Here is a 27,689-nt window from a genome sequence, read left to right as displayed (position 1 = left end):
TACTTTTACTTCAGTAAGTTTTGAATTCAGGACTTTTACTTGTATAGTAGTAATTTCAGTGTGGTATTATATATATATATATATATAATATTCAGATCTGTTACTTTGGTAACAGATTGGAATATTTTCCACCACTGCTTGTTATGAATACTATATTCAATTTCTGCCAGAAGTTCCCACTTCTTCCAAGTTTTGTCCTTTAATGCTGGAATACTTAATGTATTGTGTCGAACTGTTTTCTGCAACAAAAGAAAACAAAAGACATTTTGGAATCTGAATATTGCTTTTATTTAAATACATTAAAATTTGCAATGTAACAAAACTATTGGCATATGAAATTCAAACACCATTTAAATGAACAAAACATGGCTCACTTCATTTTTCTGTGACTAGTGTCAGTAACACTAGGTTATTTTTCTCTCTGCTCCGCATCATTTTTTTCACCCCTGCCCCCCCATTTACACTGTTCACAGACTATCTTACAATAAGAGTGCTGAATAAAAATGAGGTAAGAAAGTGGTTTGAAGATTACAGATCATGCAGAACATGCTGAACAGCAACAAAATATTTTGTGAAAGAGGAAGTAACAAAAAAAAAAAAAAAGAAATAACATGAGTGTGCATTTAAAAATAATCAATTTACACAGCTTTGCATCTTTGGTTACAAAGTAGGTTGAATGATTTCACAGCTTTCCCCCCCCGACCCCCTCCTCAGGAAAAACATTGTGAGAAGAAAACATGAAGGAGGGGGGTGATGGCAATACTAATTCACTTTTAGATAAAACTACCAGCAGAAGTGAATCTTCATCCAATACCTTCTGCAGGCTCACGTTAAGATTTGTTGTCAACGGGTGAAGTTACCCATCAAGGCTCTTAATACTTTATACTATACAAAAATGTACATTCATACTGGATCTTGACTTGAGCTACCAATTGGCAATTGCAGCGTCAAATTTTTGTTAGTGTTAAACATTTGTCAGATTTGCTTTCTTTTTCATTTTGCCTACATTTTTTAACGATTAAACATAAAGCATTGTACGGCCAATCTGTTGAAACACTGTAGAAGTAAAGAGGAAACAAGTCACTGGGCTATTGTTAGACAGATTTTGTGAAATTGTTCATTTGTGAGAATAGCAGCCCTGTAATAAATAAAACACTTAACAGTAGAACTCAAAAAAGACTGATGCAAGGGTTTGGACTTGATGTGAAAGTAACGGCAGCGGTGTGGCGCTCCAGGGAAGAAAAAGAAACAAAAACAGACTTTCTCCCACTTCTTACTTTACAACATGAAACAGCAAGGCTAAAAATACCCCCCTTTTACCCACTCAATTTATCTCATTTAAAAAAATAATCGCTCTCTTTTTGACAATCACTCCCGTTTGTCCCTTATGTGAGGTGAAGCCCTCCCCTTTCCAAACACCCGCCGTTTGAGCAGGTTTCAGGTCAGGTCGCGGACCGTTCTGGTCCAAGAAAAGACATCCTGTCCACGAGCTCGGACCCAGCAGTCAAGCACTCCGGGCACACAGCCAAGATGAAAACAAACACCCCGACCTTCCCTGACACTCTGTCTCCACACACACTTTCTCTGTCCAAGTCTCTCTGTCTCGCTCTCGATGATTGCATTAACACTGGAAAGGCCCACAGTACAGATGCATACACACATTCCGACACCGATTCACAGTCGCACTTGCTTGCGGACTCACCCTGACACGCACACACACGCACACAAGCACTGTACTTTGTGGTCAAGCTGGTGGCTAAGAAGACAAAGTTTTTTTTTCTTCTTTTTATTTCACATAAACTAGTTGTAATAAGTTGTAGAGAAGATGCTCTTCTTGTTTTGTTTTTTTTCTTTAGATGCACTTCAAGCGGAGGTGACGTTGGGTTGCATTTGTTGTTGGCCGGGGTCGAGCTGAGGCTGCGTCTGGAGCTGCTGGGGTTTGGGGTGGTGCTGGAGCTGGGGGTGTGACTGCGGCTGAAGCTGAGGCTGGACTTGAAGCGGAGGTTGGGCCTGTTGCTGAGGCTGGCTGAGTCCTTGCTGGGGGGGCGTGGTGCTGGAGCTGGGGGCCGCCTGGGCGGGCAGCTGAGACAGCTGCTCGCTGTTGGCCAGGGATTTCAACACGGCGTTCTCCCTCTCCAGCACAGAGTTCCTCTCAAACAGCTCCTTGATCTGCTCCTTTAAGACCTCCACCTCTTCGCGCACCGCGTACATCAAATGGCTTTTCACCAGGTCCTGCAGGAGACATGAAATGTGCCACTGGGTCAACAACACAAAGGTCACGAGGCGGCAGGAGTCACACGAAGGCTGATTTATCATGTTCAACACGCAGATGACAAGGACATCAGGGTGAAGCTCAAGGCTACATTTGTTCATGTGGTCATTCTAGCTCTGTATTCTGTGTGTTTTTATGTTTAAACGCAAAGACAAAGAAATATGACAACCTTAAAAACATGAAAATAAATCAAGGCAGGCAAGTGAGCTGGATATACAGGTGCATCTCAATAAATTAGAATATCATAGAAAAGTTTATTTATGTCAGTAATTCAATTCAAACAGTGGAAATAACACATTATATAGATCCATTACACACATATTGAAACATTTCATGTCTTAATTTATTTAATTTCTTCCAATTATAATGATTATGGTTTACATTTAATGAAGACCTAAAATTCAGTGTCTCAAAAAATGTAATATTACAAAAGACCAATTTTAAAAGGTATGTTTAATATGGAAATGTTGGCCTCTGAAAAGTCAGAAATGGACTTTCCCATCATATTCTAATGTATTGAGATGCACCTGTATGAATTACGAAGAAAAAATAAAAGTGTAGTTCTTGCAGCGTGTTTGTGTCTCCATCCTGATGTATTCAGAGGATGAGGCACTGAAGGTCCCTCACCCTGCAGCCAATCAGAATCAAGTGTTGACCCAGACCACGATAAAAGTGTATATATTCTGGTCTCATGTAACTGAATACCTTCTTTATACTAGGGGTGTCAAGCCATAGTGTGGTACACTATACACTATATGTGGCTGTGTTGACCCACTTGATAACCTTTTTAAATGAGAATTTTAGAGCGCAATGACATTATCAGGGCACAAAAGCAATGACCTGCCGATCTTTAGCGCTCACATTAGCCTTCAGTGCTGAAAAAATGTGGATTTAGTGGAATTATGACACCCATACATTATACATTTCAAGTGAAAAAAAGTTTCTGAGAAGTGTATGATCCATGGTAAAAGGATTACTCACCATTGCCTGTTCAATTTTATTATCGATGGCAGCAACATTGGTTCCCGAGGCCCTGTGAAGAAAAGACAGACAAGGGCACGTTAGTCTTGACCTCAAGAGGTTTGAGCATTCAAAATCCACTGGGGAGAGAGAGTCATTTTTCAACTGTCAGCTTGGGCTTGAGATAACGATATAAATCATCAAAACCAAATTAAACAGCACTATGTATGCTATATTGTGATATATATTTTTATAAAGATTAATTAACATTTTGGCCATATCACCCAGCTTGACTCTGTTTGACGCCTGTTTTTTTCTGCCTTCTTGTCTTTTACCCAACAGATGGTATAAAAGCAGATAATAGAGGGGGAAAAAAGAAAAAGAAAAAAATAATTATCTTAACTGGAAACACAGAATGAATTAAATAAATAGATAAATAGAGACAACACATTGGTGCACAATTAATCCAACCACCCGCTATCAGATCACTACAGGAATCTAGGACAGATTATATAAAATGACCTGTCACCACTGTGGGTCATAGCATGTACATTATAACTCCTATGTAGGTCAGGTCACAGAGTTTCCTGGAGAAATAAGAGAAGATTGGCTGCAAGCAAGCACAGCAGGTGCAAATTAGTGCAAATAATGCATTGTTTTGTTGGTAATGTTTAGTGTAGGTGTGGTAATGAAAGCCCCGCATTGCCACACACGCATTTCCCCGCCATAGATGAATGTATAGACAGCTGCGGTGACCTGATTTCTTCTAGACGACTCATTTAAATCCATTACAAACGAGTTGCATTTCCGGCGCGCTTCTTCCACAATAAGAGGTACTCCGTGTTACGCGGACGGTGCTTCCCGTTACCTGTGGCGTGTCCGACAGGAGAGCAGCGGCTCGCAGCTCGGGTCCCCGGGGCAGCACGGCGGTTTGTAGGAAAACGTGCACGGCATGGCGCTGAACCGCTGCTGGAGGCTACGTCGTTAGCAGCGGAGAAAAGGGCCGCCGGAGCGTCCCGGAGCCGGTTAAGTGGGGTAACTGTGACCACATTTAGAATAATGAAACCTGAAGCGACGGGTGGAGTAGTCAGGGGAGCCTACAGGAGGCGGAGAGACATGTCTGCTCTGCCCGCTCCATAGTGACTGTAACAGGAGTAACTCAACTGTAGCTGCAGGGCGTGTACGGAGGCCCGCTAGTGCCAATTATGAATAACCTAGTTCAGTGGTTCCCAAACTGGGGGGCGTGACTCCTAGGGGGGGCCAAGGGTTACAAAAGGGGGGCGTGGCAAGACTAAATTGGAATAATTTGATTGTTCTCCAATGCTGCACTGTAAAAAAATAAATCTGTTTAATTAACGGTAAAATACCGGCAGCTGTGGTTGCCAGAACTTCACCGTAAAAATTACAGTCAGTGGACATTCACACATCCTAGTGTTATATTTTTAAAGCAAAACTGTGCGTTTCTTCCAGTTTATGACAGAAAAAAAGTAAACGTTTTGTGCTATTCTTTAATTTACGGTAATTAAAAGTGTCTAATACGGTGATATACAATTTTTATGTTTACGCCCTATTCCTGATGTATTTGACAGTGTTTTACTGTTATTTCTACAAACGTTTTTTTACAGTCAGACCAGTCTGCCAATCAAATTAAGCAAGAGGCCACCCCTGCTTGGATGCTGATATATGTGGAAGAAACTGTAGTATCCAATTGCACAGCAACAGCAACACCTCTATGTCTGCTTGAATCCATACTTACAGTTGATCAAAAAGTTGCGCACTCAACCTCACTCCACAGGCAAACCATGCTGATCTGCCTGACACATTTTGTCAAGGCATTTTTTGAAGTGGCCATGTGCAATTCATACTCTGGGACTCACGAATGTTTGCACAAAAATTGGTGTCAATCCATCCAGTAATCGTGGAGGCATTTCACAGGATTATTAGAAAGTCTTTTCTTTCTAGGGATCATCAAAGAAGTCAGGATTCATCCATTGGAGACCGTGAATAGCTTTACCAAAGCTCATTGCAATCTATCCCATAGTTGTCTAGATTTCACACAAAACCTCATGGTGGCACCATAAACAGTCAAGGGATTAATATTCATCAGGATTCATCCTCTGGGAACCATGCACATTCTCAAAGTTATTTCAGGTTTGGACCAAAGTTTCTGACTGACTGACCAACACTGCCATCCATACAGCCCCACCTCCAACATGTCATTTAGAAACAGTGTCAGCATTTAATAGTTTTTCCACCAGAGGGCATTGACAAGCCAACTGTAAAAAGTCTCATTTAGTACATATCTTGGTCAATACTCTGGATATCAGGCGATATAACAGTATTTGGATTTTTTTTTAACTCATTCTACATCAGCTTATTGATTTATTGGCGTCAAGGAATCCAGACTCCTAAATATAGGTTTAAGACTACAACAAAAGGGTGATGGAAAAGACTGATGCCACCATGTGCCTGCAAGTAAACACCAGGTAGACTCGCCCCGAGGACACGATGTTCTGTTCCTCCACACCATCCAATTTATGTGTGTAAGGCCAGAGGAAGCACTCAGTAGATTGTTATCAGCGGGCTGTACCGGGGAAGGAATGTTCCCCATACCTCCGCTGCTATGAAACACTGTCAATCACATCCCCTGTCCTACACACTGCTGCCTTTGATCCCTGACAGATATGACAATGTCTAACATGAGCTACATACCAGTACATCATACAATGAACAAAGCAGACTCATGGTGTCACTCAGCCTATAAAAACAGATACACACCCATCACTACAGGAAATAAATTACAAACAAGAATGCACAATTCAGCAGTCTATACTCACTCATTAGCATCTCTTTCTCCCCCTCGTAGACCACATTATGTGACCCCCCCATAAGTAGTTGCATAACCAAATGACCAAAAAACAACACATCAACCTCTGCCTCACCCTGTACCAAATGTGTGTTTAATTTAGATGAGGCCCTCCTATAGTTTTCCTCCCTAACAGGAGTTTATAGGCATGTGCTCAGAGGAATCTCTCACTCTGTAAAGTAAAGACCCTGATTGGACTCTCTGTGCTACACCCTCATTGCTTCACCAGTGGCACTGCAGACGAAAACATGATTTACCATCAACAGAAACACGATGTAGCAGTACAACATATTGTACACAGCATATTCAGTACAGCAATGACCCAGTATTAGCGTTCTGGAATTGGCTGTTTTAAGGTCGATTCACACAAGAGAGAGATACACTGGCTCTGTATCTGTTTAGTCTCTTTTTATTGTTATTTTGTGTCTCTAAGAAGTGATTACGCAGCTCTTTGTGGACATTTTGTGTCACTTTGGGGGTTTGTTGTGTGTCTTCCTAGTCATTTTGTGTCTCTTTGTTGTTATGTTATGGTTCTTTGGGGTCATTTTGAGCCTTTTCTTCTTGGTTGGTACGTGACACTTTGTGCCTGTGCTCGGTAGACCTATTCAGTAATCCATTAATGCACGTCTAACTTCTTAAAAAAAGAAAAAAGGAAAGACAAAGGAGGTATTAAGTCATTTTTTACATCCATTGGAATTCATGTTGTAAGAGGTTCACAACACATAAAATGAAACTGTAGATGCACTTCCATTTACTTTTTTTTACTATTTGTTCTGCTCCACAGCTTCAGAAAAATACATAACGCACTGTTTAATGAAAAATGCGGTAAGATCAAATATTTTAGGGTGGTTTTACACCTAACCTGTTTCGAAAACCAACTCAGACCAGTTTGCCTGGTTGTTAAGGTTGAAAAACAAAATTCACTTTCGTATCCCAATTTTTTCTTTTTTATGATTTTGCAATCATTTTTTAACAGCTGAATTAATAGACTTCAAATTTACTTGCTTGTCAATGAGGAAGTGAAATTGATCTTTTTTTGGCATCATATCCATTTATCTGAAGCGAAAGTGGAGAATAGCGGGCGGTCCAAGGAGGTCAGCTCGTTGTAACCTCAAAGAATATAAATATACACATCAGAAGCAATAAAGTGCTGCATAAACTTCTGCCAGTCCCCAGAATTGATTGATGATGCACGATGAAATTCACCCAAACATTCCAATCAACAATTTACTGGTCAGTTTGTATCATTTTTACTCCTCTTGGTTCGTTTGTAAAGAGTCTGTGTGAACAGAGACCCAAGCAGAACTAAAACGCAACAGTGTATAATTTTTCCCCTTGGGCCAAACTTAATGAACCAAACTTCAGGTGTGAAAGCACCCTCGCTAAGAGAGATTGCACAATTATTATTAGTTATTATGAAGTAATATGAATTGTTTCCATGGTGTATTGTGTGCAAGAGTGCACATTGTGAGTGAATAAGCAGTTGAACATAAAGAAGATGTCGGGGGTATTCAGGGACGACCGTCTGGTTCATATGATCTGAGTAATAATAGCTGGGAGAGGATTCTTACTAGAGCGTTTCAGGATTTTGACAACAAAGGGCAGGCGCTCCCTGGATTATAGGAGAAACAGATCAAAATTGCAACTTTTGTGGAAAAAAGTAGTGAAAGAAATCCCAAACCTCATCCGACAGCTAACATGGGTGTCTTGAATCTGAACTAAATAACAGGTGGAGAAGGGCACACTGTGCAATTGTCATTCAGGGCTTTTTTAATGCTAGAGCTATCTGATGCTAGTTTTTCTGATTAACTAAAGTTATTTGCCTGATATCAGACAGAAGAGAACTTGTTACACTTGGTTTCCATTTTCAGTCCGACATTGACTCTACTCTAATTGATTTCCATGGGGGAGGGAGATTCGATTGCCCTGAACCAATCACAGACCAACATATCTGCATGAATCAAATGCCATTATAAGTTTACACTGACACTCACTCCACAGGCAAACAAAGCTGATTTGCCTGAGACATTTTGCCAAGGCATTATTGACGTGGCCATGTGCAATTCATACTCTGGAAATAAGGAATGTTTGCACAAAAATTGGCGTCAATCCATCCAGTAAACATGGAGGCATTTCCCAGGATTTTTAGAAACTCTTTTCTGTCTAGGGATCATCAAAGACATCAGGATTCATCCACTGGACACCATGAATAACTTTACCAAAGCTCATGGCAATCTATTCAAAAGTTGTCTAGATTTCACACAAAACCTCATGGTGGTGCCATAAACAGTCAGAGGATCAATTTCTATGGGGGAGGGAGATTCAATTGCCCTGAACCAATCACCGACCAATATATCTGCCATATCTGACATGTAGCCGTGCCAAAATACTTGTTGAACCGGGGCTTAATGATTGGAGTGGAGCAAAGTAAAAACAAGCCACAATGTTGGGTGATATTGAAAAGACATGTATGTAAATGATGCGAGAAACATCTGTCAACTTGGTGGAATGGGCAAAGATCTGGACCCAGGCAATAAGAAAATATAGTGAAAATGCCATTACAATTTCCCAGAATGCACCTAAATGTATATAAATTGCTTATTTGACTAAAACCCAAATATATTCTGTTTACAACAAACAAACCATTATCAAAATTGCTGCAGATTCATTGTCTGCCAGCCGACAGCTCAACTAATCATTTCAGCTCTTTTGTCATCATAGTTTAAACAGTGATGCTTTGTTATAGTTCCTCGTCCCCACGACTGTCAATGACCTCACTGCCAGTAAAGCAGCGAGCACAAAGCATTTCACCAGCTGGCTCCGGTGGAGGCAATAATAAGATGAACTGACACCACAGATCAAACCAGGGAATACAAAACTCAAAAACAACCATGTGTACCGTCACTGGGACATGTGACAGGATAGTGATGGGTTTGTAACTATGGAGACTGGAAAACATCAACAAGGCAATAATACTTCTCAACGTGTGAGATAGATTCTCACAGCCCCCACAGTGAAGTAGTTCTGCTTCTTGCAGTCAAAGTTGGTTAAGACGAGTTTGTTAAGTCATGATGGTTTGGGGCGGACACTTTAATAGTTACACTGAGGCAAGCAGGAATAACAATCAAGTGAAACCCATATTAGGACACCATCTGGGGCTCCAAGTAGAACTTCCAAGAACAACTGGCACCAGGGGGAGATTTTGGAAACCACAACATGATTGAGAGTGCCCGGCTCTTGACACACATGATCTTGTTTAAGCCTCTAGATCTAGTGTCAAAGCCAAGAACTTGTTTGAGCGCTCTGGTTCAAAACAAAGTATGTTGAATGCACAATAAAGCCTCCTCTGTTTTCTCAACGTTACAAAGCAAACGGTATATAACCAATGATGTGAGTAAGGTTAAGCCCTGGAGGCTAAGGGCTGGGCCGAGATGAAACAGAATGCTAATGAGGGTTTGAACTTACACTGCCACTGATTATGCAACCAACGCCTCTGTAAACTTCGCCGTCTGCATCAACGGGGCTGATTTTTATAAGCTCCGGGTAGAGTATGGTGTTCCCCTTACAATGTTAGCTGTAAAAAAGGAATGTCAATAAAAAGTCCATTAGCAGTAGAAAAGTTTACACTCATACGGAGCGTGGGCAAGTGGAGCAGCGAGGGCTTATAACTCAACTGAACATCGAATAGTTGTCATTCCTTGCCTCTGGCAGAACTGCTGGCATATTCAAGAGCAATAGGTCTCCTTCAGCAACACACTAAACACAAAGCTAAGTCTGTTTTACTCAGCCAGAGACATGACAAGACTAGTTCAGAGCGTAGAAGGCGAGGCCTGATCGTATGCCCAAGGACAACAGGTGCACAACTCAATCTTACTCAGACACTTGTGACTAGGCTGCAACCTCCGGGCTGAAAAATGAACCCAATGCAGAAGTGCTGCGGTTCCTCAGATGGCCACTTGAGGCTGGCTCCAAAATGAGTCAATTCCCGTAGACTCCCATGATAAAATGCCCAATTTTACAGCAGAAACAAACGTGTTTACAGTCCGTTACAAAATTTGAGACCGTTTATTTTTTTACCAGCTGTCTGGAAATATAAGTTTTAAAGGAATTTGATTGTAAACCAAAGTATTAGATAAACTCAAGATGCAAGATGCAAGATGAAGTTGAAGTTAAGAGATCACTAAAGTTCAGTGCTTGGACCCCTAAATGTCAGACCGTATTTATTTTACATACACATTTTTCATTGAATGGGCAAGTCAAAAGTTTGATTTCCTTCATAATTTTTTTTGGAGAAAAAAAGCCATGATTGATAAGGAAAAAAGGAGACAGAACAGAATTATGTGCTACAAAAAAGGTCCTCTGCCAGAAACGTGTGCCAAGTGAGCCACGAGGATGCCCATATGTGGGACTTTATTTTGACAACACTCTTCCGCAATGCATCTTGCATAGTTTCACTGCACAGCTGGTGAGGCTTTAAATAGATGAGGCTGAAATATTTCTGTAAACAAACGAGTATAAAAGTGTGTTTGTATGTCATTTTCTGCACATAGAGAGGTGCTATCATACTGCTAACCACGTGGCTCTTGTGGAGGGCTGTCATCAAGAACATAACTTCCATATAGTGACTTACAACCATATTACAATAAAATGAATCTGTAAGATATTTAAGGGGCAGGGTCTTTGCAAATTTTCGCTTTTCACAACCTCTTCTATGAACTCACCTGGCTACCTCGGACATGATCCCACGTAAACCTGAATAAAACAGACTGATTCAGGGTCAATACCAAAGGCCATCGCCAAGACCTACCAAACACAGTCCCAAACAAAGCCCTGGTTATCTTTGCTTCCATGAAAACAAAAGCTGCCTTTGGCAAATCAGTGTATCCACAACAGCAACAAGAAAGAAGAAGAAAGCATGGGGCTCATAACTGTCTTAGTATTTTGCTGACTTCTGTTGAGAGTGAAAAACACCTTAAAGTGGGCAAACAGAGCTAAAAGAGAGTAAATGTAAGTAAGTGAAATGGATATCGAGTCTTCAAGTCATAACACAACACAAATTGTTGCAGTTTAAATAATGGCATCACAATGCTGACTGACCAGTTTGCATCGATAAACAAAGTCTGTTGAGGCCTCAAATGGATTGAAATTGTTGTTTGCACGTGTGTGTGTATGTGTGTGTGTGTGTGTGTGTGTGTGTGTGCAGTTCCTTGGTGGCTGGTGATGGTGTGTCAGCTCTACGTTTCTCTAAAAACAGTTTCATTTCCTGTCACTCGGATATGGTTTCATGTGCTTCCCTTTTCATCTTTGTAAAAAGCATCATAGAAATGTTGAAGGCGCCCTCACGCTACTATGAAAGGGTTAACAGCCTGTATGTCACAATGGCAGAACACACATACTACAGAGTCATTTACCATTTCTATAACTCAGTGGTGAATTCATAATGTAACTGTGATTGAAAGTAATTTGACAAAAACAGGGACACAATAGACAAACCAGGCTGTACTTCTTTGATCCACTTGAAAGTGACAAGTTGAGGATTTGGGCATGAACACATTACTAAGCAAACTATCCCTTTGAGATCTTGGGACGTCAAGGCTGTAATGTAGTCAAGCAACATGAGCAGTCAGATGATCAGACATGTTGCACACAAACAGTTCCACTTGATTACATACTGGGAAGTGAAAATACATGTAAATGATAAAAGCTCTATAAGACTGCAGGGCTACTTCCTGCTTCAACTTTGATCATCGCATCTGCACTTATAGAGCCTAAAGTTTTACACTGCTATGCTCAATTGGTTCAAATGGTTATTTTTTTCTCTTTGGTGGGTTTGTCAGCAGGATTATACACAAACTACTGGCCCGATTTTCATGAAACTTGGTGGGAGAGTGTAGCACGTGACAAAGGAAGAAACTGTTCAATTTGAAGTTATCTGAATTAGAGAGCAGATAAAATATTTATTAGTATGGGAGACAGGGCATGGCCTTAGCTTTAAATAGGCTGGTTCAAAGATTTGATATTTGATAACCATTTGATTACTGGAATCATTAATTAATTAATGATTGAATAATGATTGAATAATTAACAAAATCTCCACCCAGTCTCAGTTCCATACAATACCCCCAACAATACTGGACTTTTGTGACAAATACAATGGCAGGTTTTGTACACCCACTCCTGCAATTAGCTTACATTGGCCCGAGCACTTTGTCTGTCTTACTAAATCTGACTAAACAATCACTTAATCATCTGAACCCCATAATCTGTCAGCAGGTTTGAAAGGCATGATTTCTTTATCGTCATAGCTAGAAACCGTAAACAAAAATATTTCACATTTCCGACAGTCCTTGAATGGATCATGTGTGACGGCCACTTCTGTCAGCAAAAATAACCAAATCTGAGTTCAAAATGTAATGTAATATTTCGCCAAAATCACTTTATTCCATGTGTCTTGCTTAAATTCCTCAAAACTGTTTGCACTTACTAGATGAAAAAAAAACATGTGCAGCCGTGAATGACTCAGCTGAGCTCAACAGTCACGTGACAAAAATCCAGTAAAACTTTGACTAAACTGCAGACAGTTTACACAGAGCAGAGAGAAGAGGACAGGAGAGGTTGTAAGTGGAAGTTGTAAAAATGCACATGGAGCCCCTATGTTCAAATCTCAGTAACACTACTTGGAAACAAGTTTTATGACATTATAACGGTGTATAACTGTAATGAATTAAGGCAAAGTTCTGCCTTCTTCTATCCATGATTGTGCCATTTCCATAAAGGTGCCGGTCTTACATACTGCAGTGAAAAACAAGGCAAAACTGTTTTGGGTTCAGAGGGTTAAATGAAAAAACTGTTTAATTAGTGATCTAAATAATCATTAGATGCAGCTATAATTAACTGTCTGGCCACATGTGCTGCTTGCCCCATTGGATTCAATTCTATTGTTTGTCTCGGCACCCGAAGACCTCAGCAATTATGCTGGCATTTAAGACAATAGAGATGGTTGCCAAACTTGAGGAAATAACACCCAGGCAGAAAACAAACCAGAATGTTTAAGTGACTACAATAATATGCACTGTTAAGAGGCAAAGCGTGTCAAAGAAAGCACCAGAGAGCGCAGTTGGGAGAAAATCAGAGACAGAGGTGTTGTTGATAAATCTACTGGCCAACCCTGCGTTTGCAGCCAAGCTTTGTTTCCAAACTCAATCCATGCACGTGGAGAAAGCAAAGCTCGCTGCTACTGAACACTGCACACATGTTGGTACACTCTTGCAGGCCTGTCCAGTCCAATCCAGTAAAGTACTGTACCTATCACTGTGGGCCTTTGAGTCCCTTAATCTGCTGCCAGACTGGAAGGCCTGGTAGAAAGCCTTGGAGGGGTTCCTGTATCAACCACATTCAGGGAAAGACAGAAGAGACAGAGATAGGGGAAGAGTTGAAACAGTGAAAGCAGAATCAAGTTCGGATTCCTAGAAATGTTTCCTTACGTAACTTCGTTCGCCCTCAGAAAACTCCTTCGCTCGTATTGTGCGGTTAACTTGGCCAGAGAAAAATGCTCTTAAATTGCAATAAAACATATGGGACATTTAAATAGAGTAAAGCAAAGAAACTGGGGGAAGAAGTCTTGACCTGAATGCAAGAATGTATGTTTAAAGGTGGGGAAAGCTTCATAAAGTTTAAGGGCCTGCCTCAGGGTATTTCTATATAGTATGTTGGTCATAACTCATTCCCTCCTTACAACTAAACACAAAAAACAAACATTTCCCCTGCTGAAAATCCTTGTCAGTTGTTGCGAAATTACTAGCTCATTCACAAAGCTGAATTCTGTTGACTTTTCATGTCAAAGAATTCAACTTTCCTAAGTTCCTGGTGATTAGCGACGGGTACACTGTGTACTATGCCAAGGGATGTATATTCGGGAAAGGGAAGGGAAATCCCCACTTTGACCTCCACACACACACACACACACACACACACACACACACACACACACACACACACACACACACACACACACACACACACACACACACACACACACACACACACACACACACACACACACACACACACACACACACACACACACACACACACACACACACACCTCATTTAATTTACTCCAGGCTTGTGCCTTTCAAAACTAACTGCTTCTCTCCCACATTCACACAAATGTAAATGCACACTGACATGACCATATGCACACACAACTACGCACAAAGAGGAGCAAGCCAGAGCAGGCAGAGTTACTTACACACACACACACACACACACCCACAAGGGACTGAGAAGTTGATTTACAGCATGTGTGTGAATATTATAGCAGCCAAGGCTCTTTTCCTAGAAATCCCTGGCACAAACTCCCTTTGTCACATTACCTCATGACTAAACACTTTCACAAACCTCCCCCCTATGCCTCTGCTTAATTTTACTTTGCGGGCAACGGCCCTAGAAAAACCTCCACGGACACACACCTCCGCAGAAAAAACTCTGATTTTCAGAGCTAAAACTGAGAGCTCTGTGCAAAGCCAGCTATCGACTGAAACCGTTGAGGTCAGATGACTTGGAGTCCTGCAACCTCTTCATGAATGAGGTAAGAACCGGAGGAGTCATCATTCCTTGTTTTCAAGTAGCAACCACTCAGCTCTCAATGGCTGTCTTTGTAACTCCAAAATTTAACATGTCAATATCCATTTATGAAAGCCCCTCTTTGTAATCCAACTAGTCAGTGTGCTGAGCAGTGGTGAAAGTGCCGTCTTCCCCATAAAACCAGAGTATTGGGTGTGGAGGACAGAAACTAAAGAGTGTGATCTCACAGAGATGTAAAAAGGAGCAAAATCCTCTTTTCAAACACTAACCTGATGAAAAAAAACATGGTTGCAAATGCTAAGTCTTGGCTGATTCTGCCCCAAAGCAAATGTATGACCTGGCAGCAGACAAAAATAACCTTTTGGGTGCATTCTTGCTGGTTGATGTCACACATCGAGCTGGAGCACAACACATGGTTTTTCCTTTAATGTGCCTTTGCTGCAGACCAGTGGCCGAGTCAAAGGTTAAGTTCCACGGTGTTGAACCTCTTAATAATCTTGCCAACCCATTGAGCACGAGAAAAACCAACAATAGCCTTGGGCTGGAGAAGGTTCAATGAGATGTAACTGGAGACTTCCACGAGGGGGAACACAAGAGGACCAAGACCGCATAGGCCACGCCCCTTCCATGTTAGCATATGGGACATGGGCCAAACTTGAAAATCAAAGTATATATCAAATTTTTCCCAATGATGGTTTCTGTCATTGTAGATGCTTATCACGCTGATTTTTGTTTAAGTGTTTTAATGGCTAATGGCTAAGAGTTGAGAGAAATCACCAACTGGTTTCACTCACCTGTTTCCACAGTTTCTGATTAACATTAGTATGTATCCATACATTCCACAGACTCATTTTACCTTTATTGAATCCAAAAACATGAAGTTGGAGCTCTTTTTTTATGGCACTCAACAACACAGCAAGATGACTTTTCTTAGTAGGTTATGCAGCCTCTTCCTCTGTGGTGATTTGTGTTTGCCTCCAGTTTTCCATTTGTTTTGCCTCCAGCTAACAGGCAAAAGTCACCATGACGTCCACACTAAAAGGGCCTAAGAGTTTTACTTCTGCATCCAGGTGTTGCTAAGGTGTCTTGCATCGATTTCAACTGAGAAAACCAAGTACTAGCATCTGTCAACGTGGGCTTGCTAACCAGGCCAATTATGGTGCAAACCCTTCCATTTACTCTGTTTGGTGAAGATTGCTTTGTTGGGGCACAGGAAAAAGGTCTGAGGCTCACTCACAAAGTAGGGGGTTGTCATAGACAGACAGGTAGAGTAACTGGTAGTCAGGGGGTGCAAAGGGGGAGGTTAGAAAGTGGTGTTGAAAGCTCTTACTGTTGGTGCTCACGAGGCTTCAGGTTCTCTGCACCATCCATCCATCTGCCACCGAGCAAAAGTAGGTCAAAACTATTTAGATTCCAGCTGCCCTTTGGGAGTTCCTTTCAGCAGGTTTTGGATTGAAGACGAGGGAGATGGAGTCCAGGGGGGACCAGAGCCATTGTATGATTACAGCATGGCCACCAAGACATTTTGAGCTTGGATGCCGATCTCCCACTAACATAGGTTAGTGCCCAGGAAAGTTAACCCCAGGAAAACCGCAGGAACCCAGTTCAACTTTTTGATCCTGGGCCACAATTCCCCCAAAAAGTCCCTTCTACCAGGGTACTTACAAGGTATTTCCAACAACTATCAGCCTGGAAACTGGTAAACAAACCGCTTTATTGTGTACAGAATGCAATCTACAAGTAAGCACTGTACTTAGTATCTGAGAACGTTGGTTTGTTTTACTGAAAGTTATGCTGCCAACTTCCCAAAACCAAAAAAAAAGATGAGAGAAACTGAGCACGAGGAAGTGAGAGACACTAGACCGAAACTTAAAGCTTGTTTTATAATTCTTTCATTGCCATAACATATGAAAGGGGATCGCCACCAATTTTACGTTTTCCAAGTGTAGGGGAAAAAGTTGTATGAAACCTTTTGGTGCTCCAGGGGGAGGTGCATCAAAACTGATAAAGGAAGAACTGCATTTTTCAGTAGATGATTACAACAAAATAGCTGATCAACCTCTAAATCTATAAATAAATACAATAAAAATACCATGAAAATCATTTTTAGTTTCTACCAAGCTGGTAAAAAGCAAGTAGTAGAAAACAGCTGAGAAAGTGTGCTGGTAATCCTTCAAGTTACTTAAGTACCACTTTCCAAAAACAAGATAACAAGCATATTCTGAGCTCATCTTATCTGCAGCACAGTACAGCACATCCCCAGTTCAACAAGTTGTTCAAACCTTGGACTGAGTAAGCAATGTTTTTTTCTGCCTGCCAGAACAATGGAGGGCCTCCATACCTGGGGAGGGGTGAGGTGGAGGTGATGACTGAAGCAAAGCCTTCAAACATACAGACTAGTAGCATCGGCACAACCAGAACAAAAGATCTTTCTTTCAGAAAATAGCTCCAAGGCTGAGAGGAGACAGAGGCCACCAGGTTGAACTGCTTGACTTGTTTACACAGAAAACATGAAATACAGTCAGTTCATGATAGGAGCAGAAAATGATGCTGATTAATGATTAACTATCGCTAAAACAACAGTCCTGCAATAATTCCTTCCTTCAAACATTGTAATATTCAGTCCTTTGTTGAAACTGTTTTATAGCAGATAGCAATTACCCAATATTTACCTGCTTCTCATGGCTGATACTGATAAGTTAACCAATAACTTAATTAATTTGCATTTTAAAAAGAAGTTCATAACCTGTAGTTAATGCACCCCTGATGATAAGAATGTCTAATGCTGTGTTCACACTCTAAGTCCAGGCCAATTGTTGGAAATAATGCACCCCAAGAAGAACAGAGTGGGATCAATTTTCATTCAAAATGTTTCCAAATTGGCATAATTTTAGTTTGTCTTTGAGACTAACTCTGCCCTGTCTCGTCTTGTCACACAAAACATGAACGTTCCAGTAAACAAACACAACGTGCTCCTTGTGCATCTCTCCCTCTGCCACCTCTACTGATCTCTAGGGGTGGGGCGACTCATCGACACCAAGTAGATTCGTCAATTCACGTAACGTACATTGATAAGTGGCAAAGAAAGTTAGAGGAAGTACAGAGAAAGTTAGATGGCCACCGGAGAGCAAGCTGAGGCGAAAAATCTCGCCAAAGGGCATCCAAAGTGTGGGAGTATTTTGTGCAGAGACCAAACAATAAGGTGCTCTGCACGGTCTTCAAATTAGAAATGTCATATCACAGCAGTATGACAGCAAAGCACGAGCACGAGAGGCGGAAGCAAGACAGCAGCGGTGCGAGCAAGACGGACAGCACCGTCAGTCCTGTTTACTTCTGTCTCCACCCCAAACATAATATATATTACGATTATTTTTGTTTTATTTTGTTAAGACAATTATTTATATTAAGATAATGTTTGTTTTGATTTTATGCATAACTGTGAAACCAGTTAAGACAATTTTTTTATATTAAGATGATTTTTTTTTTTTTGCAGAAAGAATGTACTTGTTACAATAATTTCTGTTAAGAGAAAAGTTAAGTGTTGTTCAAACTGCCCAATTTTTACTGCAAGATATTCTGTTCTGTTGTTACTGGTAATTAAAGTGACTTGAATTAAACAGTGTTATTTTTTTGCTGTAGTAATGCTAAATGTACATTGCATTACAATCCTTTGAGTTAAATGGAACATGCTCTTGCAGTACCTTTGTTTTGGAGAGACTTTATATTGGAGTGTAAAACACAGATTACCAATTAAGACAGTTGCCCTGCAGTTCATACTTTGTTTTTCATATTTGTTTGATTTAAGAGAAGATTATTGAATATAATATTATAAATATAAATATATATATATATAAAATAATATAAATATAAACGACAAGTTAACATTTTACTTTTGGTAAATTTGTTCAAATACTCAATAAAAAAATAATAGTTAGGTGCAGCCCTACTGATCTACTTCATGTTGCTAACTTTGGCTCAGCTGAGGTCCGACAGACGTTAGTGGCTACATTAGTCTGTTTATATCTAATTCATAATAATACTTACATTGTCATATTGTGCCACTTCTGTGTCTTTTCACATTAATGTATTACCAGAGAACTCTTGTCTCTCTCTGTGTCGACTGAAAAACATGTGCAATAGAATGAGGGGTGATAATCAATCTCGGATGCCGTTGTACCCGGAAGGGTAAAACATCCATCCATTATCTTATCCAAACTCGGGTCGTGGGGGCTGGAGCCGATCCCAGCTGACACTGGCCGAGAGGCGGGGTTCACCCTGGACAGGTCACCAGACTATCACAGGGCAGACGCATAGAGACAGATAATCAGTCACGCTCTTATTCTCACCTACAGACAATTTAGAGTCATCAATTAAACCTAAGCTGCATGTCTTTGGACTGTGGTAGGATGCCAGATATACTCCGACGGCTGTGTTTATACCTCGGTGGCCCTTCCAAGTATAGCCTATGTGTGAAAAACTTTGTAAACACAAGTTGGATTAAGCGCCGTGACGCCGTTGGCACAGGTTGCTGATATAGGCTGCTTTTTAATTTGCCAGAATGTGTCATAATAACGAATGCCGGTTCATCCAGTTGGCATAAAATCAAACAGGTTAAAGCTCATACACCAGACCTGACCGGCAAAACCAGAAATCAACCCAACTCTATAAAAAGGTAACTGTATTGCTGTTTTTCAGCTCAGGATAAAAGCATGATTGATGGCAGCCATGTTTAGAACTCTATTTACTTTTGAGGCCAAAGATGTCCAACAAATAAATGTCTGTGCTTCCAACTCTGCAAGGCACTCGAGATAAAATGTGCCCACCAAATGTCATATGATATGACCGGAGAGCCTCAGTGCGGAAGCGGGGAGAGAGCTAAGGAATATTAAATGAATAGAAGGTGGAGAGCGGTGTGAGGGCCTCTGAGTGAAAACAGGATACAGCAGTAAAGCAGAGGTCACAGAGGGGAGGGAAAGACCCCGTGCTGCATTTTGTCTCTCTGTGTCACTCTCTCACACTTCCAGTCTGCCACCATGACTCAAAATGAGTAAGCTGTAAATGTCTATGATGAATTCGCCCAAAAGTAATGCCTTAATTCATGGATACTTGCACAAGCACACGCTGAGTCAACCCATCCCCTTTTACAGACACACCCCTCATCCACCCACACAGAGAGTCTCTCAATTCATGTTGGCAGTAACAGCTCCGCTACGTCCCTCCCCTCTCCTTCCTCCTAAGTCCAATTTTACATAAGCTCCCATTACGAGGGGAGGACAATAAAGCATAGCTCCCCAGCAGGAGTTCAATTACACATGGAGGTAATACATTTATGCAAATGATCCCGCAAAATAGAAGCAACTCCTCTGAGAGTGCAACAAAGACATCATGACAGTCCACCAGTTATTTTACGCCTTCAGTTGTCGAAGCCATCTGGGAAACATTAAGCTGAGCGAATCATATTCTAAGTATGAGAACAACATCTTCAATCTGTAGTCTGTGTCTCCACTGCTTTGCTTTAATTAGTTGCAGGGAAAACTACATGGTGAAGGAAGATAGGGACAAACATTAGGTCTACAAAATGGCCAAGAGGGGTTGTGCAACATGCAGTCACAACTGTGTGTGTGCATAAAGAATATCTTTCTGTGTTGTGCAGATTATAGATATTAGCTACTGAAGTAGTCCTTTTGAGGAGGAGATTGGAGTGTTTTTGTTGTGTGGTGTGTGGCGCGGTAGGAGACTAAATAAACAGTGCAGTGGTAATGTAAAAATTAAGCAAGAGACGTACAAAAAAAGCTGGGGTGAGGGAGGGGTGGGGGGTGTACCAAGCATAGCTAAAATGCCTGGTGAAGTGAGGCACAACAAGTTTCACTCTGCAGCTTCCTCCACCTCTTTTGAACATACCACAGTCGCTGCTGCAAAGGGACGTCTTTCAGCACTTCGACTGTACATGAACAACTGTCATGCCATGTCTCTCAGGCAATGAGTGGGGTGGTAGGTACAAAGCGGCGGTCACTCGGATGCTGCACCAATGGTACAAAAACACAAACACGACCCACAGCGCCTACGGGGGGGAGTGTGCATGTGGGTTTAACCAAGTCCAAAGGCCCTAACCAGAATATACAGTCCTTTAGCCCACATTGCATTGCAAAAGAAAAGGGCCGCAACGTGACAACAAGCACAGTTGGTTGACACACCCCACTGTCAGGTCTCTTATCGGCAGAATAGGGGCACAGTGGAAAGACTACTGCTCAATGTCTGATAGGGCTTTAGCTGTCGTAAGAGGCTCCCACTCTTATCAGAGTGGGAACGGGGACCTCTCACAAGCAATACATACATTGTACATACTGCACAAGCACACTGCCTGAAGTCAGTTGCATTGTCACAAAACTAAATTGTAGTAAATTGAATCAATTTGACACGTTAATACCAATCAACAAAGACATAATGAGTTAAGTTAATTCAACTTTGATGCTTTATTTTTAGCAATACAATAATCAGACTTTCAAACTGTGAGGGAGGAGAGTTGTAACCTGTGTGAGGTAAAAGTACCAGTAATGCTAAAATCTGTTCTGAAAACATGATTATATGATAGCATTTGATTTGACTCTGAACACACGGACATGATAGACATGTTTTACGCTACAGTGTGACTTCCACTAAGGGATGCACAGATTGTGAAATTCTGGACCGATACAGATGTTTAAAATAACAATATGCCGTGACCAGCTGATTATTTTTGTTGTCAATTCCATTTGTGGTGTTATTTATTATATATAAAAAAAGATGCTCCTTACAACTCCAGAACTTGCCTGAAAAGCATCATGATTTAAGTTTTCAGTGTCAAGTAATCCATTGATAGTTCTCTGTACAGCCATTGTTACATTGTAAACAGGAACTGCTAATTCAGCCTATTTTTAATGGTGCCAATTAGCCAAAATGTAAACAAAAACAGGCTAGGTTAGCCTCAACTTACTGAATCCATGGCAACATCATACTGCCTGTTTATATCATAGACTGTATGAAGATAGATGGGACGTCGCTACTTTCTCCCACTGTAGAAAAATTAAGCCAAAATATCCTGGCTACAGGTGCTGCCAGGTGGAGGACATCTGCTTGACTAACACAGAGTCAATCACAGCTGTCAATTCACCACTGTTAACTAATTAATTCTAGTTTCAAGTTTGGCACATGTTCCATCTGTTGGGGGTGGGACCCATACTGCAGGCCACTGCGGGCAATCCAGATGTTTTAGCTTCACTTTTTGGGATTGGTCATGTCGTCCATCTTTATATACAGTCTACGGGTTATGTCCGCCAAACCACAATACAAATTGTAGTTCTGAAACTTATGAATACAATCATCTCCCGAAGACAGACAATCAATGACAATAAAAGTGAGAAAATCCATAAATATTAGCTATAAATCTTGCACTAATATAATGGGTAGGCATAGTTGTCTCAATTTTATCTGAGAGGGGGCGCCCACAGTGTCAGACCTGGTCTTAAGTGTCAAAGTTGCTTCTGACCTTGGTCATGCATTTTACAAGCATTCCCCATTGGTCCTCAACCCACTGGCAGATCATACCAAGTGTGTGTAAAACCTCTTCACAATTGAGGTTTGGTTGGTTGATAGCAAAGAAAAGAAAAAAAAAGATTTGTGATAAGAGATTTATAAGTATAAACTTCCCTAAAGTGCGCTGCATACTCATATACTTGTTTAAGAGGTTGTCCACCCACATGTGAGGAAAAAAGTAGTGCCAGTGTTCTGCAGTCTGCATATTCCGTCTGGTCTACATACTGCTCTACCTGTAACACTGTAAATGGAAACCACAGAGATTTCAGGCACTGTATCATTTCCGCTCATGTGTGCCATCTACTACAAGTGAAACTAAAGGCAGATGTGACCCATTATAACTCACAAAAAGAAAACCCCACATATAAAAATGTAGTCATATTGTGACAGCTACTGTCTGATATAATTTAATTATCCCTAAAGAATAATATCACATTTCCATTCTTTAACCTCTAAACTAAAAGCTAAACTGTTATTTCAGCCAACAGTGTAACATCCTCTGTAAACATATTCCCCAGGAGAGCCCGATGGGGAAACCATGATATCATAAATGTGGCAACACAAAATCAAACACTCTTCACTATGTTTGTATTAGAAAGTCTTTTCCGGAGCAGGAACTAACTTATTAAAAGGTCAGACATGCAGCACATTTAGCAAGTGGCCAGCAGTAGCCTGAAGCTAATAGAAAGCTGAGCTAAGTCTCTGCACAGAGGCATCTAGCAGCACATCTTTCATGTTTGCAGCCAAGGCCATCACCTCAGGCACTGTCCTGGAGGGTGACAGCCAAAGTGGGAGGGAACAGGAGGTTAGAGGCAGTAGGGCCTGATATCCAAAATGCTTTAACACACACACACACACACACACACACACAACACAAATTCACACCCTCACCCACAATGAATCCCAGTGATACAGGAGTCATGTGCATGTTTAACAAGTTGTTGCTTGTGCAGTGAAAGCCATGGGTGTTCACCTAAAGTGTGCTACACTGCACTTACTTCTTTAGGCCCTAATGAGAAACAACAAACATTAAATTTCCTTCCTGTGTGCCATTTCTCTCTTCCTTCTACGCACTCCCCTCCCCTGAAACAAAGGGGGAAACCTTGCTCATCAGACAAACTAAATGACCAACACTACCATCCTTTGATCGCAGCAAAAAATGGCCAAACATGGACATCTTCCTGTACTCTGAAGGAAATAGGCACAATTAGGCCTTACAATATCTGTATGTGATTGGGATGTTCATGTTGTGTGTTTATAGTTATTGTTACACAGGCATGGTGATGCCTCACCAGTGGTGAGACATAGGGATGCACCAAGAAGTCATACAGCTTTACAGAGTAAAATTCAAGCACTTTATAAGCTCTTTCAAAGTACCTAAACCAAAGATATCCAGATGTTTAAAGCCTTTAGAATCAGACCTCAATTCTTAATATAAATTATATACATACTGAAAAATGGTAATTAATAAAACTTTTTAAAAAACCCTTGTCATTACAGTCAACCTAGCAGTCTAGCTCTGCTCTAGGTTGTGTGATTGTGTAGATGAAAACACCAGATTATGTTATATTTGTTGCTGCATTTAAAAGGATTAAATTTGAATTGTAATTCCTGTTCATTTTGAATAAAAAAAAAATCAAGTTTCTGGTGCATGATTTATATTTTAATAATAGATCAAATTAGTGAATCTATATCTATGTATTAATTTGAAATTCATTAGAAAAACAATGTTTACGTCAAGTCCAATGTTGACTTACACATAATAGAATGATCAGGTGATTTCAACACCATGAGGCATACAGCTATTAATCACTAAATACCCAAAGGCCAGGAATTTGTATTAGGACTGAAAGAGTCAGTGCATCCCTATTGAGAATATTCCAACACTTAATTATAACAAGTTCTAGAGACTATTACCTGTCCACATCCCCGTCGACAGGTATGTGGATTCCAAACAGGCTGTTGACAGTCGGAGTGGCGAGCTGCAGGCTCTCAGGCATGAAGGGCTTCCCCAGTTCCTTCCCAGAGACAACAGGAGACTGTGCGTTGACGAGACCTTCTGACTTCCCACCACCGCCCTCCGCATGTCCAAATCCAGTTCCTGGGAGGCCCTGCATCCCCAAAGCCACTAGAGTCCTGCTGTGGGCTATCTGACTTGGAGGCAAACTGGAGGTCGTCACATTTGGCATGGCTGCACTGGAGGCACTGGGCACAGCAGTGGGCACAGTGGTGGGCACACTGGAGCTCACTGCGATGGCAGGCACATTTTGTTGAGGCTGTCCACCAGCTGGATACTGACTAACAGCCTGCTGCAAAGTGGATCCACCAACCAGTATGGAGCTTCCGACACCTCCCATCCCTCCAGTCTGCTGCTGCTGCTGCTGCAGGAGGCCTTGAGCTGGCTGTCCAGTAGGTACAGATGCCCCTCCAGCTCCTGCATCTCCAACCTGACTCGGCACAGAAGGCATGCCCGAAGCGTGTCCTTGTGCCACAGGCTGTGGCCCTGCAGACAGGCTGGAAACAGGGAGAGCCTGGCCAGTGGAAGGCCCTGGCTGCATGGAAGTGGACTGCTGCTGCTGATAGTACTCCGTCTGGTTCTGTAGAAGCCCAGAAGGCTGGCTGGGCAGATGGTGGCCCATAGGATGCTGCTGTTGCTGCTGGGGAGGGTAAGCGATGGGCTGGGCTGAAGGAGGCATGATGGGGGACTTCTGTAAGTGGACAACAGATTGAGGCAGGCCGTTTTGTCTGATGGGGAGCACGCTCTGGGGAGCAGTAGGCTGCAGACCTCCCACTGTTGGCTTGCTGCTGGAGAAAGCACTCTGCGTGGTCGAGCCACTGATGCCCTGTTGCCGGGCGCTGTAGTTTTGATGGTGGATTTGTTGCTGCTGCGGTTGAGTCTCCACTGAATGCATGCGGGATGAAGAGAGGGAAGCATCCGCCATGGAGCCCAAGCCCTGACCTGAGTGCGTTGCCGGGGCAACCACAGATCCTCCAGTCTGCCCGAGCCCACTGTCTCTGTCTGCAGCAGGGTCCAGTGTTGTTGCACTGGCATGCCTAATGCTATCTACAGTCCTGCTAACAGCAGAGCCCTCAGAGTCTTTCTCGTAAAACTCTGTACATGTCCACCTGCCTCTTCGAAAGGGTTCTCCGGTACCATGATCGAGTTTAATGACCCTGAAGCGTGAGGTGCAGCTCACCGTGGAGGTGGCAGGGGCAGGAGCTGGACTGGTCACTGCAGCAGGTTGGGATGTGTTTACTAACACACTGGCTGCTGGAGCAGGCTGATGCTGCATCGCCCCAGGCTGAGTGATGAGGGATACACCACCAGGCAGCTGCTGACCACCTTGAGTTGAGCCCGGCGGTCCCACCTTGCGAAACTCGCCCATGGCATTGCCTGACAGCGCAGACATCTGCCCAGCTTGAGGTATGTGTGACGGTGCCATAACACTGATCGCCTCTGTCTCCCCAACATTATTCAGCGCTTCTTCAGATGAACTCCTGTCACCCACCGGCTCGTACTCAGCCCGTGGCATGTCGTACATCCCCGACGACACATCTTCAGTCCGTGACTCGTCTGGGTCCTCCAGACTCTCCGTGTCGTCGGCGGCACCTATAGCCGCCACCTGGGCCTGAGTCACACTGGTGATCTGAAAACAGCTCTTTTTCTTGGCCGGCATTTTCGACATAATGACAGCCTGATTCCAAGTCCCCGTATGGCTATGTTTATCCTCCGTCAGAAAAGGGACGAGCTGGTCGCAGCTTCGAAAAGCTTAAATCATATTAAACAGCACACTTGCATGTATTTTACTTAGCCTGGCTAACTGTAGTCAAGATGAATCTACGCCATCCCTCTTCCTCTCTCGGTCTCCTGTTGCGTTTCATGAGCTCATAACGCAACACCACTCTCCGTGTCGTCTTGTCCAGACAGTGATCCCAGCAGCCTGTGGGGAGATCGATCCGGAGCTTTCCGTCGGTCCGGACCGGCCTGCTAATGTCCCGGTTGAGCAGTTGTCAAAGGGCCGTTGTCGCAGAGTGTGTTGCCCAGCTGCAGGACCTACTTTAGGCTGAGGAGGGCCCGCAGCCCTCCACTCACCGAGCTAGCTAGCAAGTCAAGCAACTGGCTGCTGCACACTCCCCCTACGTCGGAACAAGTATGTGAGACATCTTCCCGAAAGCCGTCCGTCCTTTGTGTCCACTCACCTCAACGGCTTAGAGTCATTCGGTGGCGACACTTTCTTTGAAGCTAACTGCGGTGAACAGAGGAAAACGCTCTTAAATCTCACGCTTTAAAACAAATGAGGATCTAAACAGCGCCTACAGTTACCTCCCTCTCTCAGTCACTCTTGACAAGATGGCTATGTTGTATGCAGCCGCGCTGCATCGTGGGTAGGTAGTGTGCGCACGTACGAAGCGTTTGAGAATCCCCCCCCCCCCCCCCCCCCCCCTCATGCTGCCTTCAAGACACCGTCGGAAAAAGCACATCTATGATGCGCGCATACAGTCATGGAAAAATTTATTAGACCATTGTTTTCTTAATTTTCTTGTTCATTTGAATTCCTGGTACTTCTTAAGGTACATTTGTTTGGACTAACATAATGATAACAGCTGAATATAATAGCTGAATATCTGCATGGGTATTCATTATAGATATACATTTCATATTAGTAATTAACTTAAGATATCTTAAGATATATATAATGTCTAGATATCAGCTCTTAAATTAAACTCTTATGAGCTACTTTTGTTGTTATCATTATGTTTGTCCAAACAAATGTACCTTAAGTTGTACCAGGCATTAAAATGAACAAGAAAATTAAGAAAACAAAGGTGGTCTAATCATTTTTTCCATGACAGTAGGTAATCAGAATACAATTAAAAGAGGGAATTTTCCATAAATGTAAATTTCAAGATTCATCATCATCATTTAACCTATTTTTGATTGAAGTTGATAATTATTTTAAGTCTCTTCAGTTAATTACTAATAAGAAACTTTTCTCAGTTCTATTTTATTGTTAATTAAATAATAATAAATAAATTGACGATCATAAACATAATCAACAGTACTGATATTCAAAATAATAAAGCACTAACAATTGAGCCCCTTTTTCCTCCTCTTTTCTCACATTTTCTGTGTCTTTATATGATGGAATACTATCTAACCCCTTATTCAGGAATTAGCACAAAATTTATTAATAAAAAATTACTGTCTTAAAATTGTATTTTATTTTATTGAGCAACCCCTTCAAGTAAGGGCCCTGAAATCAGGTTACATAGCAAAACTCACGCTTAGGCCCCTATCAAGTCTGTTTATTTTGTCCCTAATTGTTCATATTTGAGATCTTATTATTTCCAATTAAATAGCACAAACCAGATGCTAGTCATGGTAACAAGTGATGAAAATAGTAATGGCACTTATCATTATTAAGTATGTAC

The 27,689-nt window shown here is 41.9% G+C and overlaps 1 protein-coding gene across 2 annotated transcripts; it reads right to left on the bottom strand.

Moving 5' to 3' along the window:
- Positions 1-276: 276 nt before the first annotated feature.
- LOC131979951 (TSC22 domain family protein 2-like) lies at positions 277-26,634 on the bottom strand. Of its 2 annotated transcripts, XM_059344038.1 has the most exons (4): positions 24,174-26,634; positions 13,404-13,478; positions 3,254-3,305; positions 277-2,232 (listed from the first exon to the last, which is right to left on the bottom strand). In XM_059344038.1, exons 1-4 carry the CDS (start codon positions 25,940-25,942, stop codon positions 1,864-1,866), a joined length of 2,265 nt encoding a protein of 754 aa, XP_059200021.1. In that variant the 5' UTR covers positions 25,943-26,634; the 3' UTR covers positions 277-1,863. The 2 variants fall into 2 exon arrangements, with proteins under 2 accessions (XP_059200021.1, XP_059200022.1); XM_059344039.1 differs by lacking the exon at positions 13,404-13,478.
- Between the last annotated feature and the right edge of the window lie 1,055 nt (positions 26,635-27,689).

The sequence above is a fragment of the Centropristis striata genome, chromosome 11 (genome assembly GCF_030273125.1).
Source record: "Centropristis striata isolate RG_2023a ecotype Rhode Island chromosome 11, C.striata_1.0, whole genome shotgun sequence".
Lineage (NCBI taxonomy): Eukaryota > Metazoa > Chordata > Actinopteri > Perciformes > Serranidae > Centropristis > Centropristis striata.
The sequence above is the reverse complement of the archived record's forward strand: the minus strand, read 5'-3'. Positions and strand labels throughout refer to the sequence as shown.